Here is a 15,662-nt window from a genome sequence, read left to right as displayed (position 1 = left end):
TATGAGTATCACAGACAGTGGAACACTCGTTGCAGAAGCCCTGGACTGCATGAGAACTAAAAGGGCAGGGCTCTTAACTTAAAGCCCCTGACATTGAAGGCAATTCAGGGAATAGTTGTCCTGAGATTCTCAAGTAGGTATATGACCACCAAAAACCTAACCACGAAAATTGTGTAATTGTTACTTTTCCTAGGTAATGAAGTAAGTCACTTGCAGGCCCAGGATACTGCTTTTAGTAACGAGATAGGACTAAAAACCTGGTTTTTCAATTCCCAACTACTGCTTCTTTAACCATTCCAGTGGAAATAACAGATTCCAACCAATCGTTTAAGGATTATTTGTCATTCTCTCAAGACATAGTCTCTTTAAAGAAATGTTTTCAGCAGTGTGATAACAACATTTTAAATGAAAATGGATACTATATATGGTATGTAAAATAATGTATACACAGTAACTCAAGAAGGAAAGTAAGACTTTCTGTATATCATCCCTTACTCTCGTTCTGCCCCTCCCCCTCTCCTAAGTTTCTTTTTCATTTTGTCTTGGATGTTATAGTTGTAGCCTCTGATGAATTTGATTTGAATAATTCATCTTTTGATCATTCATCCTTTCACTCGTTAATTAATTCAATAAATATTTCCATGCTAGGCCCTAGGAATAGAATGGTGAGCACAATTGACAATGGTTTCTTCCTTCTTAAAGTTTGTAGTCTTAAGGGACATAGACATTAATGAAACGATTGCAAAGAAATGTCAGAACAGACTTTGGTAAGTGGAAAGAGTGAAAAGCGGAAAGTGCTGTGAGAGCAACTACTAGAGAAACTGGTTTGAAACATCTGGTCACATTTCCCGAAAAAGCTGATGTTTCAGTTGAGAACTTAAGAAGTTTGGCAGAACCATGCTCCCTGCAGAGGGGCCAGCTTATTTAAGGATCTCCTAGAAGACCAGTGTGATTTGACTGAGGAGAGAGATATGCACAAGAGGAAGTTGGAGAAGGAGGCAGGGAGCAGACCATACAGTGACCTGAGGCCATGCTAAGGTCGGAGCAGTGGGGAGCCAGTGAAAAAGGGAAATAAAAAACATATTTAATATGAAAGACAGAAAGGGAGGGAGAAAGGAAAATTTTACATTTTTTTCATGGCAATTACTTTATGCAATTAGAATATCAAGTTGGGGTAAACAGTTTTGGGAAATGTAGTTCTGAGGAAAACAAAAATAGATCGAATGTTCAGTTTGTACTCAATTTTCTAGAGAAAGGTTATGTAGTATTTATTTTTTTACAAACTGGATCTGGACAATGCAGGCTCTGGCTCTGTCACTGCTAATTGCGTGACCTTGGGCAAGTTTACTCAATATCTCTTTCTAGATTTCTTTCTTTAAATTTTTTATTGAGGAATATTGGGGAACAGCATGTTTGTCCAGGGCCCATCACCTCGAAGTCGTTGTCCTTCAATCTAAATCTAGTTGTGGAGGGCGCAGCTCAGCTCCAAGTCCAGTTGCCATTTTCAATCTTTAGTTGCAGGAGTACAGCCCACCATCCCATGCGGGAATTGAACCAGCAACCTTGTTGAGAGCACACGCTCTAACCACCTGAGCCATCCAGCCGCCCCTCCGGAAGCTCAGAGGCACCTCGTTGTCTTCAATCTAGTTGTGGAGGGTGCAGCTCACTGGTCCATGTGGGAATCAAACTGGCAACCCTGGTGTTCAGAGCTCGTTCTCTAACCAACTGAGCCATCCAGTTGCCCCCTTTCTAGATCTCTTAAAGCTGTTCTCAAGAAATTGATAGAAAAACTCAGGGCCACACATTTATTATTTGATGATGTCAAAACTATAACCCAGGCCACTTGTATTTTAGTCTGGTGGTATTTCCATCCTGGGCCATTGCTTTTAAGACTGCTGCTTGTCAAACCTTGGTAGCTGAGTTCAAATGAATGCAGGGAGGGTTCTTAAAATTACTAGCAGTATTTGTTTCCTTCTTTCTAGATTCTATTGTTATATTTTTAGTTTTTTAAAACAAATTTTCAAGTGCATCCAAGAAAGAAGTGTACAATAAACCTCTGATTACCCAGTACCCAGATTCAACTGTTACCAAGAATTTGTCATACTTTCTTTATCTTTTTTTCCTGTTTTTGAAGAAATCATATCCTTTCATTCCTACATACTTCATTGCACATTTCTAAAAAATACTGATATTTCCTCACATAATCACATCTGATAAAATTAGGTACAGTTCTTTTTTGTTATCTAATTCTCATTCATACCAAATTCCCCCACTTCTCAAAAAAACCAAAAAAAAATCTCCATATAGTTGATTTTTTAAAAAAAAATCAGGATTCAAAGTCATATATTACATATAGTTATGTCTCTTAAGCCTCTTAACTTAGAGCAGTTTCCTCCACTTTTACTTTTCATGTCACTGTCTGTTTGTAGACTTTTCCGATAGGCCATCCAGCATTCTGGATTGGTTCTTTGTGGTTTCACTTGTTCTTCTGTATTTGTGCTATCTAATAATTAGCCATTAGCCACATATGATTGTTGAACATTTAAATTGTGGCTAGTCGGAACTGAGATAGGCTGTAAGTATAAAATCCACACCAGACAGTATAAAATAAAGAATATAAAATTTCTCATTAATAACTTTTTATATTAACTGCATGTTGAAGTAGAGAAAGGTTGTTATTGATGACATAATTAGGTCTCCTCTTCCAGTGGGACTATCCTGTCCTTTTTAATATATTTTTTAGAAATTTCAAGTTTTTTTTTTTGTATAGAAAGAAAATAATTTTAAAATACCAATTTCAAATTGGAAATCTTTCACTTGAAAACCAAGAGAAACTCCTTTGATGATGTTCATCTTCTAGGACTATCAGTCAGCTCAGGTTTGCTTCCAAAATCCTATAGAATGGGTGACAAGAGAGATTTATTTCTCACAGTTCTGGAGGCTGGGAAGTCCAGGATCAAGGTGCCGGCTGATGTGGTTCCGGGTGAGGGCTCTCTCTGACGGGCTTGCAGGTGGCCGCCTTCTCATTATGTCCTCATGGGCCTTTCCTCAGTGCATGCTGGCCGTCTCTGTCTCTTCCTCTTCTTAGAAAGCCACTAATCTTATCAGATTAGGCCCCCACGCTTTTGACCTCATTTAACCATAGTTACCTCCTAAAAGCCCTATCTCCAATTACTATCACATTAGGGATTAGAGCTTCAACATAACATTTTTTGGGGGGGTCGGGAGGCACCATTTAATTCATGGCAATGGCAGACAATTTTTAAATGGTGTCACACTGACAACACAAATGATTCTATACTGGGACTAATATTCTTTTTTATAATACTTGGTTAAGATAATACTGTCCAAGACAATTTCTTATTTTGTAAGTACAGGTTTTTAATTGTAGTTCTTGATATTTTATTCCTTTCAGTAAATCTTCGGTCACTTTGGGACATTTGTATTCCCACTTGTAATATGTCACAGCTGAAAGTAGTATTAATGAGAGGTGAAATAGCAGCTTTGCCATTATAATTTTATTTATGCAGCTAATCTGACTTGGAGGATAATATGTGCACAATAATTAACTCAGCTGATATTCTGTTTTAGACACTTAACATGTTTTATTGAGAGCAAGGTGGGTATATGATCTGTGATAAATAATCTTGAAATAGTATACAATAAGAAAAATAGAGGAGGAACTTGTAGATGAATAAATACATTAAAGTATTACAGGTATTGTGACAGAAATACAGAAAGTGTACAGTAAAGGAAGAAGGAGTCACACCTATTAGATGGGTAGTGGCAGAGGGCATGGAAGTGCATGAAAGACATTACAGACAAAATCAGCAGGGGAAGCATAGGACAGAGGCATGAAATGCTAGAGGGAATCTACAAGCCCTTCCCAATGGCTTCAGATGAGTAAGAGCTACAGTTATGTAGAACGAGTCAGATCGTGGAAGGCTTCAAGTGTTACGCTAAGGAGTTTTGGCTCGATTCTGTAGGCAATGAGGAATCACTATACATTTAAGCAGGGGAATGATGTGATCAGATATGTTTTTGAAAACTCACTTTGGTGTTGGTTTGGGATGATTTTTGGATGAGTAGGAGAAAGGAGACAGGTGATTTGCGGTAGTCCAGGGAAGAGGTGGTCAGACATTAAAAATTAGGATAGAAAAAGCGATGCATTCAAGAGATTAGAGGGAAGTAGACTCTGCAGGACTTTTGATTGATGGGATGTGATGGGCTTGCTGAGCATTGCTTTGGGCTTCGCTGATGTTTCTAACCATGAGTCTTAAGTGGCCCCTGTGTGAAGATTTCCTTCATTAGTAGCCAAGGTTTAGCACAGGAGAAGGTGAATAGTTATATTGATCCAAATTTAGGATTCACTGGATAGTGGTGGCCCGTGGATAAAGATATAAGTACACTGAAGTTTTACCAAGAGAGTATAAAGTATTCCACTATATATTCCAGGTTAGATAGGAAAGGAAGTGAAGGCAGAAGAGGAGAGCAATAAAGTGTGACAGTAAAGTGAAGGGTTGAAGCATGACTTGTCTCTGCTAGGTTGAAGATTAGATGAAAGGTAAGTTAAGAAAGTGAGATATTTGGAAAGGATAACGTGTGGTCAGACATTGGTTTCTTTGAGTTTAAAAGTACAGAGGGTGAATCGTTCCCAGAAACAATAAAATCCAGGATATGATGACAGAAGCACCTTGCTAATGTGGGAATGTGGATGAGGAATATAGGAATATAGGAGGATATGTGAATATAGGAATTGAGGAATTTTGAGGTAGATTGTTGCATGTTTATCTTTATGGACATATAAATTCCCTTGATGATGACAGCATTGGAGTAGAAAGAAGCTTTGGGGAAGAAAGTGAGCCAGTTGGAAAAGTCCTTAGTGAGTGAGGAGGAGTAATTAAAGGTAAGTGCATGACAGACAGTAACAGGGAGCCTGTGTACCCAAATGCCATGAAGTTCAGCAAGAAGGATTTTATATATGAAGCTGGAAAAGTAATACTAGTGTACACGCATTAGAGAGGAGCTGGGGAAATGCTGGTTTCATCTTTGGGCTTTGATAGAAAGAGTCTTCTCTAGGGAAGTGAATTCCTGGAAGAAGGTGTCAGTTGAGGCGAAGAGGTGGAGGGGAGAATTCTGTTGAAGATGTGAGGGAGTTTATTCACCACAGAATAAAGATTCCAGTATACAGGTTAGGAAGAGTTAATAGCTGAAGGAAGACTTGGACAGGGAAAATGGATGGAGGAAACACATAGTCAGATTAGAAGGTCTGGCATTTTTGGAGAGTGGCTCAGGATAACAAGGATAACAGGAACGTTCAGATTGACTTTGGTGAAGTTTATGATTCTGGGAACACTGAGGGCCGAAGTGGCATTGGTTACTTAATGAAGTTAGCAGACTGCAGCCTGCTCTGAGTTCAAATGCCTTGCCGATTACAAGATTCTTATTATCTAGCAGTTTATAATTTAAAAAGAGGTGGCCATGTAATTAAAAAGCTCTAGTCTAATGTGGAAAGTGTAAAGTGCAATTGTAGAGTATGGACAGAAGTCAGTGAAAGTGCATGAGAAGCTGAGTTCAGTTCTAGCTGAAAGGCCTCTGGGAGACTTCTTAGAAAAGCTAGCTTTTTAACTGGGTCTTAAAGAGTAGGTAGGATTTTAATTAATAGATTGGAGTAAAGGGGCATTCTGTTTTGGAATGGCATGAATAAAAGTATGAATTCACTGAAATACAGAACTTGTTTGTGGAACACTTCATGAAAGGTAAACAGAGAGAGCTTGATCTCAAGATGAGCAAGAGAGAAATGGAAAAGAGCAGTGGAAATTAGATTATATGGTACCAGCAGCCCATGGCGATCAGAAACATGTAAAGAGCCCGTATGACAGAAGAAAAAATAACTCCTGAAAATAGAGCTCTGTATCCTAGATGTCCATGCCTACCTTCAGGGGAGTAGCCACGAAGGGCAGCACTTCATGTTTATACCAGGAGAGCTCTCGATAGTTGTGTGTGTGTGTGTGTGTGTGTGTGTGTGTGTGTGTGTGTGTGTCTGCCTGCCATAATCACAAGGACAGTACTATGATATAACCCTGACCCTGTTCCTTCTAGCCTCTCATTGCTTGCCTGGAGTTTAAAACCTTTTGTAAACTGGTTACATTGAAGTACACATTAGGGCTTCTTCAAATACAATGTTGTGAATCACAGTATCTACCCATGTTTATGCATGAGTGAAAAGAGAAGACAGTAATTAAAGGCGGTTTGCCACACTTTTATTTGTAAGACTGATTCTTTGAATTGGAGATTGCAAAGTATTAGTTGCAGAACTTGGTTCTGTTTATTTTATTTTTCTTAGATTTATTTACTTTGGCTCTAAAGAACTACTTGGTTTCTCAGTCGTACTTGCTGTAATATTCTGTCAATATTATTTTTTTCTAAGTAATATACTACTCTCTCTTAATTCCAAATTGTCTTTTATTGCCTTTAAGAGTTTTATCTGTTCTCCCAGAAGGTCACATGCATAAAAAGTAGTATTACTTATTTGAACTTGCCCAAAATATACTTTATGAGGTATTAATTGCTATATTGCTTAGAATTGTGTCTGGTTACACAGAATATAAAACTCCATTACAGTGATTTTAAAAATTGAACTCCATTAATTTTACGTAACAAAAATTTCTTTAGTGCAGTTGTTGGTGTGGATTTGGCTGTTCAGTGATATGAGGACTTTGTGTTCTGCGTAGTGTTTGGCTCCCTGTCCTGAGCAAGCCAGCATGTCGGTCATGCTTGCATGATGGCTGCAATATTTCTAAGTTTTACATTCTTGTTCCAGGCAAAAGAAAGTGGGAAAGGTTTAGGGCTACCCAGCTGTTTCTGCTCCCCTTTATTAAGAAAAGTTTCCATAACCATCAACAGACTTCCTTTTACATCCCATTGATCAAAATTGTGTCACATGGTTCTCTGGCCACAAGGGTGCCAAAAGCAAGCATGTCATGTTGGGCTGTGCACAGACTATCCTGATCAAGGTCACAGAAGAAAGAGGTACAAATTTATCTATCTGTCTGTCTATCTATCTATCTATCTATCTATCTATCTATCTATCTATCTATTTATCTATCTATCTAGATGTGTGTGTGTGTGTGTGTGTGTGTGTGTATACGGAGTAGGCAGCAAACAGTATCTCTCAAAGTATGGTGTCTAAAGTTTGTTTTACTTGTTATTTTAACTCAGACGGCATTTAATTAATCAGAAGTTGGTTACAACAATAAAAGGGAAAGGTAAAACATTCTACACCTCTTAATTTCTCTTTCCTTACATTGTAAAACTAGATAATAGGGTTTTTTATGACTGCTCTTTTGTATAATATAGGTTATTGGATATAAACATAGAATAACCACAGTCATACTTTGAAATAGTTAATAAAATAAAGAGATGTTTACGTTTTGAAAAAATATTAATTGTTCCTACTGGAATACCATTTTCATCCACTTAAGTGAACTTCTTTTGGGAGAGATGATTTTCATATTGTATAAATATGTAAAAACATTTGTAGATGGCATGATATTATATATGGAAAACTCTCAAGACTAACAAAAAGCTGTTAAAACTAATAAACAAATTTCAGGTAATTTGAAGGAAGCAAAATCAACATGAAGAAATCATGATGAAGAAAATACATTTCTATATGCTAACAATAAAGTCTCCAAAATAGACATTAAGAAAAATAATTCCATTGCAGTCACATCAAATAGAGTGAAATATTTAGGAATAAATTCAACCAAGGAGGTTAAAGAACTGTACAAGGAAAATTATAAAACAATCATGGAAGAAATTGAAGGAAGACTCAATCAATGGAAAGTTATCCCATGTTAATGGATAGGAAGAATTAATCTTGTTAAAATGTCCATGCTACCCAAAGTCATCTACAGATACAGTGCATTCTTCATGAAAATTCCAATGGCATTTTTTACAGATAGAAAAACAATCCTAAAATCAGTATGGAACCACAAAAAACCCCAAATAGCTAAAGCAATCTTGAGCACAAAGAACAAGACTGTAAGTATACTTCCTACCTGCAAACTGTATCACAAAGCTATAGTTATCAAAGCAGTATGGTATTGGCAGGAAAAAAACAGACCCATAGTCCAGTGGAATAGAATAGAGAGCCCAGAAATAAAACCACACGTATATGGTCAACTTATCTATGAACAGGGTGCCACAAATACACAGTGGGGAGAAGATAGATCTTCAATAAATGGTGTTTGTAAAAGGATATCTGCATGCAAAAGAATGAAATTGGACCCTTATGTTACACCATACACAAAAATCAACTCAAAATGGATTAAACATTTAAATGTAAGACCTGAATCTGTGAAACTCCTGCAGGAAATCTTCTTGGCACTGGTCTTGAGCATGGGTTTTGGATTTGATACCGCTAGCATAGGTAACGAAAGCAAAACAAACTAGCAGGATTACAGCAAACTAAAAAGTTTTTTCACAACAGAGGAAACAATCAACAAAGTGAAAAAGTGCCCTTCAGAATGGGAGAGTATATTTTCAAACTATATATCTGATAAGGGAGAAAAGAGGAGATATTGATCAAAAGAGACAAGTTTTCAGATATAAAGTGAGTAAGTTTTGGGGACCTAATTAATGTATGGTAAAGCCTGGTGACCATAATTAGTAATGCTGTACCCTACATTTGAAATCGCCAGGAGAGTGGATCTCAAATTCTTTCAATACACACACACACACATACACACGCACGCACACACTCACACACTCACAGTCACACACTCACACTCACATGATGACTACCATGTTTCCCCGAAAATAAGACTGGGTCTTATATTAATTTTTCCTCCAAAAGACATATTAGGGCGGATTTTCAGGGGATGTCCTGTACAACAATCTACATTTAGTCAAATACAGTCATATCATCTTCCTCTGGAACATGAAAATAATGTACTAAATGCGTCCGTCTGGCTGAAGATCTTAACTGGGACTTATTTTTGGAGTAGGTCTTATTTTCGGGAAACACAGTCTGCAAGGTGTTGGATGTTTTAATTAGCTGGATTGTGGTAATTATTTCACAATGTATACATATATCAAAATACCATGTTGTATGCCTTACATATAATTTTTATTTATTAATCATACTTTAATAAGCTGAATAATAACAAAAATGAAGTGACAATTCCTTTTGGTGAAAATGATTTTCACATTGTATAAATAATAGTTTTTGTTATAGGCAGGTTTATGGTGGACAAATTTTAAAATGAAAATGTTCTTAAGTGTCACAACATCCAGATGGATTATTTCATCAAAATCCAATGAAAAAATTTTGATGTTTGGTGTGAGGAAGACTTTTGATATATTGGGAATGAAGCTTTAGAAAAATATATATTTTAATCTTCAAAGTGTCCGATATTTGTCCACCATTGATTTAACTTAAGTAATTTTAACTTTCTTTTACTGATAAAAGGAAATGATGTAAATCATTGTTTGTGACATAGTTATATTGACACTGTGGGTTTCTTTTGTGTTTTGTTTTTTTTTTGTCACTGTGTTTTTGAATTTAACATAATCCATATTAACAGTGTACACAGGCACTGAAATGCATTTTGTGGAACATAAAGACATAATCTTCCCTCTTGGGGTACTTAAAATGTAGTTGGTGAGACAAAATATATACTTGAGGTCAATAAACAATAAAAGGCAGTATGTGATCAGGTATCAATAGTTCTACAGGAATTTAAGAGAATAAAAGTAACTAGAGAGTGAGGTAGAAGAAGTGGATGTTTAAGATAGGCTTGTTTAAAGTATAAAATTTGATTTGGTGGAAAAGTACAAGGTATAAAGACATCTTTCCATCTTTATCTTCCGCTCTTGTGTTCATCCAGCCCTGTTGAACTATTTGTAGTTTCTCAAATGTTCTGTACTCTTTGGTAATTCTGTACCTTTGCACTGCTTTGTGTTTGTTTGAGTTTGGAATTCCTTTACTTGTTTGTCAGCCAGTCTTTCAAGACTCAATTGAGACGTCTCCTCTGTGAAGTTTTCTCTGAATTTTCTGGTGGGGAGTTAGGTGCTTCCTTTACTTTTCTCCCGTAGTGCATGTTTCTCTCTGTCTCTCTGTCTCTGTCTCTCCCCCGCCCCCCCCCCCACGTCAGAGTCATTATTACATTGCACCATTTATTTACTTGGCTGTCTCTGCCACACACTTGTGAGCTTCACGAACATGAGGATTATGTCATTTTTATCTTAAATCATACTGTCTGGTGTAATGGTTTTGCACCCTGGACCACTCAATGAATGTTCATTGGATGAGTGATTGGATGAGTTGGATAAAAACAATTAGCTGGGAATGTATTCATGAGTTCTGGGGATGTCTGTCCAGAGGCATTATGGATAATAAAAATACTTAACCCTGCAGGAATAGTTTATGATTTATCAGTATTTGGAGATAAGATTGAATAGGATAGGACTAGTTAGCAATGGAAGTTTTAATAAATAATGGAATTATAATTAAAGTGTCTGAAATTTGTTTTTTAAAGCCCCCATTTTTCAAACATACCATGCTTTTGTATTTTGTAGTGCATCTACTTCTCATTCAGAGAATTCAGTGCATACAAAATCAGCTTCTGTTGTATCATCGGATTCCATTTCAACTTCTGCAGACAACTTTTCTCCTGATTTGAGGGTATGTATACTGTTTCCTAAGTTCTGATGAAGTATTTTCTGTTAGCTCTTTGTGGCCAACACTATCAATATAACCTTTAACTAAGTAAGCAGGAGCTATTGATGGAATATTCTCAAAGACTGTGCTTAGTTTTTATAAAATATCCCAGAACAAGCAAACAAATTTGGGATTGTTATTAATTTGTAAGAGAAACATGTGTAATTCATCTGTAAGTTTGATAACTTTTAGGTTCCTTGCCAAAAGATAATTAATGAATTTCATTGTGGTATAAAAGATTTTCGTGATTACTCCCATAATGATGGCCAATAATAGCTAACATTTATCAAGTATTTACCATGTGCCAAGCATTGTTTTAAGTGCTGTAATGAAATATCTCTTGTAATATTTCTACCAATTCTGTGAAATAGAGACTATTATTATTACCATTCTACAGATGATAGTAACTCATAGATTAGTAACATATCCAAGATCTCATAGTTAATACATTCTGTTGCTAGTATTCTGGCTCATGCAGTCAAGTTCTGGAGCTAAGTCACTTAAATACTGTGCTGTAGTTGCTACACATCTCATAGTTTGTAAGTATTACTCTATTAAAGGTCTTGTTGCTATGAAATTAACCACGTCAACAATATCCTATTGGTACATTTTGGATTGAATGAATTCATTCAATTCATTTTGAATGAATCCTATTGCATTCATTTGCTTTTCTACAATTGCTTGTCTATGAAAGATGGAGAAAATTAATTTCATGTGTGGTGCTAACCCTTAAACCTTACCTCAGAATCTTTTTATTCTGATCAAGTGGCTGCTTTCTCAGTGGTTACACTTTTACAATTTTAATTAAAGCATTGTTTTCATTAATGAAGTTGTTCATTAATGAAGTTGCATATATTGAGAATATCTTTTTGTGTGTTTCATTTTTAAAACATAATCCAACAAATACATGTAAGTAGACAGGTTAGCAACATCTGTGAAGCCTTCTAGTATTTGTCATTACCTTTTGTGAAGTATCATAAAATACTAGATTGTGAAGTATCATAAAATACTATTTTAAAACATAATCCAACAAATACATGTAAGTAGACAGGTTAGCAACATCTGTGAAGGCTTCTAGTATTTGTCTAGTATTTGTGAAGTATCATAAAATACTAGATTGGGTATAGCATGACTTGAAGCATCACTCAAAATGGTAAAGATTTATCTGGATATATGTTTTGCTAATTATGAAGGCTTCAGAATATCGTTAGCTATTATCTTGAAGCAAACATTTAGGTCAGGGTTCATTGTTAATAATAGTGGATATAACGCATTGTTGCCTCTCCTTATTACTATTTAAAAATACATATTTTGTATATGTATCTAAGTTTTGCTTTATTCTTTACATTAATAAAAACCCATTAAGGGCCTATAGGCCTTTTGATAAGTTTGAAATTTTTTTGTCCTACTCTGGTCAGATCTTATTAGTTAAAAACATCATTGTTTTTAACCTCATATTGTGACTGATAAAGAACTCATACTAGGAATGGGAGAAATGTCACTTTTGCTTTTTGCCTATGCTGACATTCTTAATATATTCTACCTTCTGTTTCTTTCCTGAAATATTTTAAACTATTTATGTATGCTTGTGAAGGTTAGTTTAGTTAAACTCCTCAACCGGGCACACATGTGAATTGCAGTGCATAGCACAGTGATGACAGGAAGCCTTCACTGTCAGCGTCTCTGCATGCAGACTCCTTCATTTCCTCAGGATGCCATATGGACCATAAATAAGTGGGACTGGGTTACACTGGGATGGAATGAGAGTCATAATGTTAATCTGTATATTAAATATTATAATTTATTTATTATTCGGTAAGTTTGATAGAGTATAGAATTCCTGTATACTGCCATTTTTCCTGTTATTCATATATTTGTATGGTACATTTGTCAGTTAATGAACCAGTGTTGATACAGTATTATTATCTGAAGTCCATACTGTTCTCAGATATCCTCAGTTTTTACCTAATGTCCTTATTGTTCCAGGGTCCCATCCGGGAAACCACATTACATTTGATAGTCATGTCTCCTTAGGCGCCTCTTGGTTGTGACAGGTTCTCCAGACTTTGTTTTGGATGACCCTAATGTTTGGAAGAGGTGTTTTGCAGAATGTCTGATATTTTACCTATTACTAAATTGGGGTTATATGTTTTGGGAAAGAAGACCACAGAGGTAAAGAGCCATTTTTATCACAACATATTAAGGGTACATGTTATCAACATGATTTATCATTGTTGATGTTAACCCTAATCCCTTGGTTAGGGTAGTAGTAGTGTGCTTTTGTTCACAGTAAAATACTCTTTTTCCCTCCTTCTCCGTGTGCTGTACTCTGTAGAGGGACGTGGCTGTGCATAGCTCACACTTAAGGAGTGGGGATTGATGGTCTACCTTATTGAGAGTGGAGCATTTATATACACTTTTTTTGTAATTTTTCTGCATGGGAGATTTGTCTCTTCTCTTTCATTTATGCAATTGCTTATTTATATCAGTTTAGACCCCTGGATATTTATTTTATATTTTGGATTGCAATTCAGTACTACTTTTGTGCTCATACCGTTCCAGCTCCAGATCTCCAAATTGGGATTTTTTTAAAGTCAAATCTTATGTTCTTCCTACATACTGCCATCATTGTGATGTTTTGGTTTGGGTTTTTATTTTTTTTCTTCCCTCTCTTAATACTCTTCTTTACTTTCTGGCAGTACAAGATGCTCCAGACTCATCTTGTACCAGTTCTGGAATCATCCATCCATTTCTCATGTAGCCTAAATTTCTTATATTGGAGGATGGTATTAGAAACCGAGATCTTTCTTTTTTCTTTTCTTTCTTTTTTTAAACCCAAAAAAAGAAAAGGTAACAAAGTACCTTTATTTTCCTTCTGAAGCAAAAGATCATTTGCATGCTTTCTATTTGGAGATAATATTGTGGGTAGGGAGATCATATATGCAAGTTTGTCCAGAGCAAACTTATTTTATGCCTGTTGTTCCTTCAGGTTTACTATTAGATATAAAAATATCCTAAATTATTGACTGTCTTAGCACTAGGGTTCCAAGGGAATCTGTTGAATTTGTACATCAGCTCCATGACTGCAGGAATTATCCCCCTTAGTGCTATATTAATTTAGCATCTTTTACACCTTTATGGGACCCTTAGAGAATTTTTATTAGATGAATGAAGAGACAGTTGTTAAATGTTAAATTAAGGAGAAGATAGTTTGGGGCAACAAAGGTTAATTGTACTTTCCATAGTAATGTGCTTAAAGGGGCACAGGAAAAAAGAAAACTAACATTAAGCTTCTTGTTGCCTGTTTTCTCATTCTTAAAGATATCTTTGATTGTTAGATGTATCTTTGCTTGAATCATAGTCTTTTCTTCTTGTGGGTGGAAGATGAATGAGTAACATTACCTTAAATGTTAGTATCATTTAAAAAATGCAGGAGTGGCTGTTTAGCTTAGTTGGTTAGAGGGTGGTGCTAATAACACCAAGGTTGCCAGTTCGATCCCTGCATGGGCCACTGTGAGCAGCGCCCTCCTTAAAAAAAAAAAATGCAGCCTATTTCAAATATAAATTGCTCTTTTCAGGAGGAAGGATGTGCTTCTAATAACTGAAAAAATATCTAGTCTGCTACTGTGATAAACATTTATACATAACTCATCTCATTTAACTTTCACAACAATCCTGGAGACAGATTTTATTACCTCATTTAACCAATGACAGACCTGATATTCAGAAGAGATTAATTAAATCATGGGTTTAGAGGCCCATAGCTAGGGGTTGCCCTTATTTGGTCATATTCCTGTACAGCACGTTACCCTGAAAGACTGTATTTCCATGATTTTGCTGTTAAGTTTTTTCAATTGCGAAGTGAGATTTTCTTAATTAACAAGAATATCTTTAATACATTTTTGAGGTGGAAATAGCAGTTTTTAATGTAACTTCTTTAATAAATTAGAATTGCTTTTTCTAAATAATCAGAAAAAGAGAAGTTTTGTAATAAAATGTTATCTTCCCCTCCTCATCTTCGTTAATTGATGATATTTTGCTTTTAGTATTTATACCTTTAGCCGCCATAAAATTGTAGTGTTCTAGTTAATTATAGATAAAACTAACCACAGACAGCTATGTGTTGCTTTTTGACTAACCATGGTTTGGCTGTGTGTGTGAGATGAGGGGCATGGTTTTGAAAAATCATCCTTCACAGATTTGGTTAACCTCTATGCTTTGAGTTCTCCATATAGTCTCATTTTTATCCTTGCCCTAAGCCTCAATCAACATTTTATAAGTTCCTTTAGTAACAACAGAAAACTCAATACATTGAAAAGCTAATCCAATTTCATTGAAAATGTTAAATTGTATAAATTTTCTGCTACCCATGCCATGCAGTGACACTTTCCAGAAAGGATAGTGTTATAGTAGATTAACAGCTGAATGTGAAAGCTTCTATTAAGGATTTCTTATGCAAACAAAATTTGTTGTCTCTGCAACCAGTAAAGCAGAAAGGAAAATCAGTGGGAGTAGGGAGCTATTCTAGATATCTTAAACTTGTATTTTTCCAAATGGAATTCTATTTGTATTACTTTTCACTTTGTTAGCCTTATTTCCACCTTGTTGTGGAAAAAGTAATATACAGATATAATCCAGTAGACATATTTTCTGAAAAATTGAGCACAAATTACAGCTTGGTAAATTGTATCATGCTACATCAGTGACATAATTGTGGAGTGTTTTTCTTTGCTTCATTCGCCCTTTACTTGGCAGTGAAACTTTTTACTTTCATTGAAAAATCTTTTAAAAAAATCCTTTCATATAGAGGTTTTTTTGGGGGGAGTTTATATTGTTGGAAGATTTTTTATTAGTTTCAGGTGTACAAAACAACATAATGATTAGATATTTATACACCTCACAAAGTGATAGCCTTAACAAGTCTACGTACTACCCA

The 15,662-nt window shown here is 35.7% G+C and overlaps 1 protein-coding gene across 5 annotated transcripts in view; it reads left to right on the top strand.

Annotated features, from left to right (window-relative positions):
- MTMR2 (myotubularin related protein 2) overlaps positions 1-15,662 on the top strand; it is a 95,335-nt gene that overhangs the window by 29,104 nt on the left and 50,569 nt on the right. For 4 of the 5 annotated variants that reach the window (XM_081061612.1, XM_081061616.1, XM_081061613.1 and 1 more), the window contains one exon: positions 10,585-10,690. The exons of the other annotated variant lie outside the window; for it this stretch is intronic. Coding sequence is in view for 1 of the 4 variants with exons in the window: in XM_081061616.1 (XP_080917742.1) it covers positions 10,585-10,690 (106 nt within the window). In the remaining 3 variants the exon portion in view is untranslated. The remainder of the gene's footprint in view (positions 1-10,584; positions 10,691-15,662) is intronic. 5 annotated transcript variants of the gene reach the window in all.

This window comes from Rhinolophus hipposideros (genome assembly GCF_964194185.1).
Source record: "Rhinolophus hipposideros genome assembly, chromosome: 10".
Classification (NCBI taxonomy): domain Eukaryota; kingdom Metazoa; phylum Chordata; class Mammalia; order Chiroptera; family Rhinolophidae; genus Rhinolophus; species Rhinolophus hipposideros.
The sequence above is the reverse complement of the archived record's forward strand: the minus strand, read 5'-3'. Positions and strand labels throughout refer to the sequence as shown.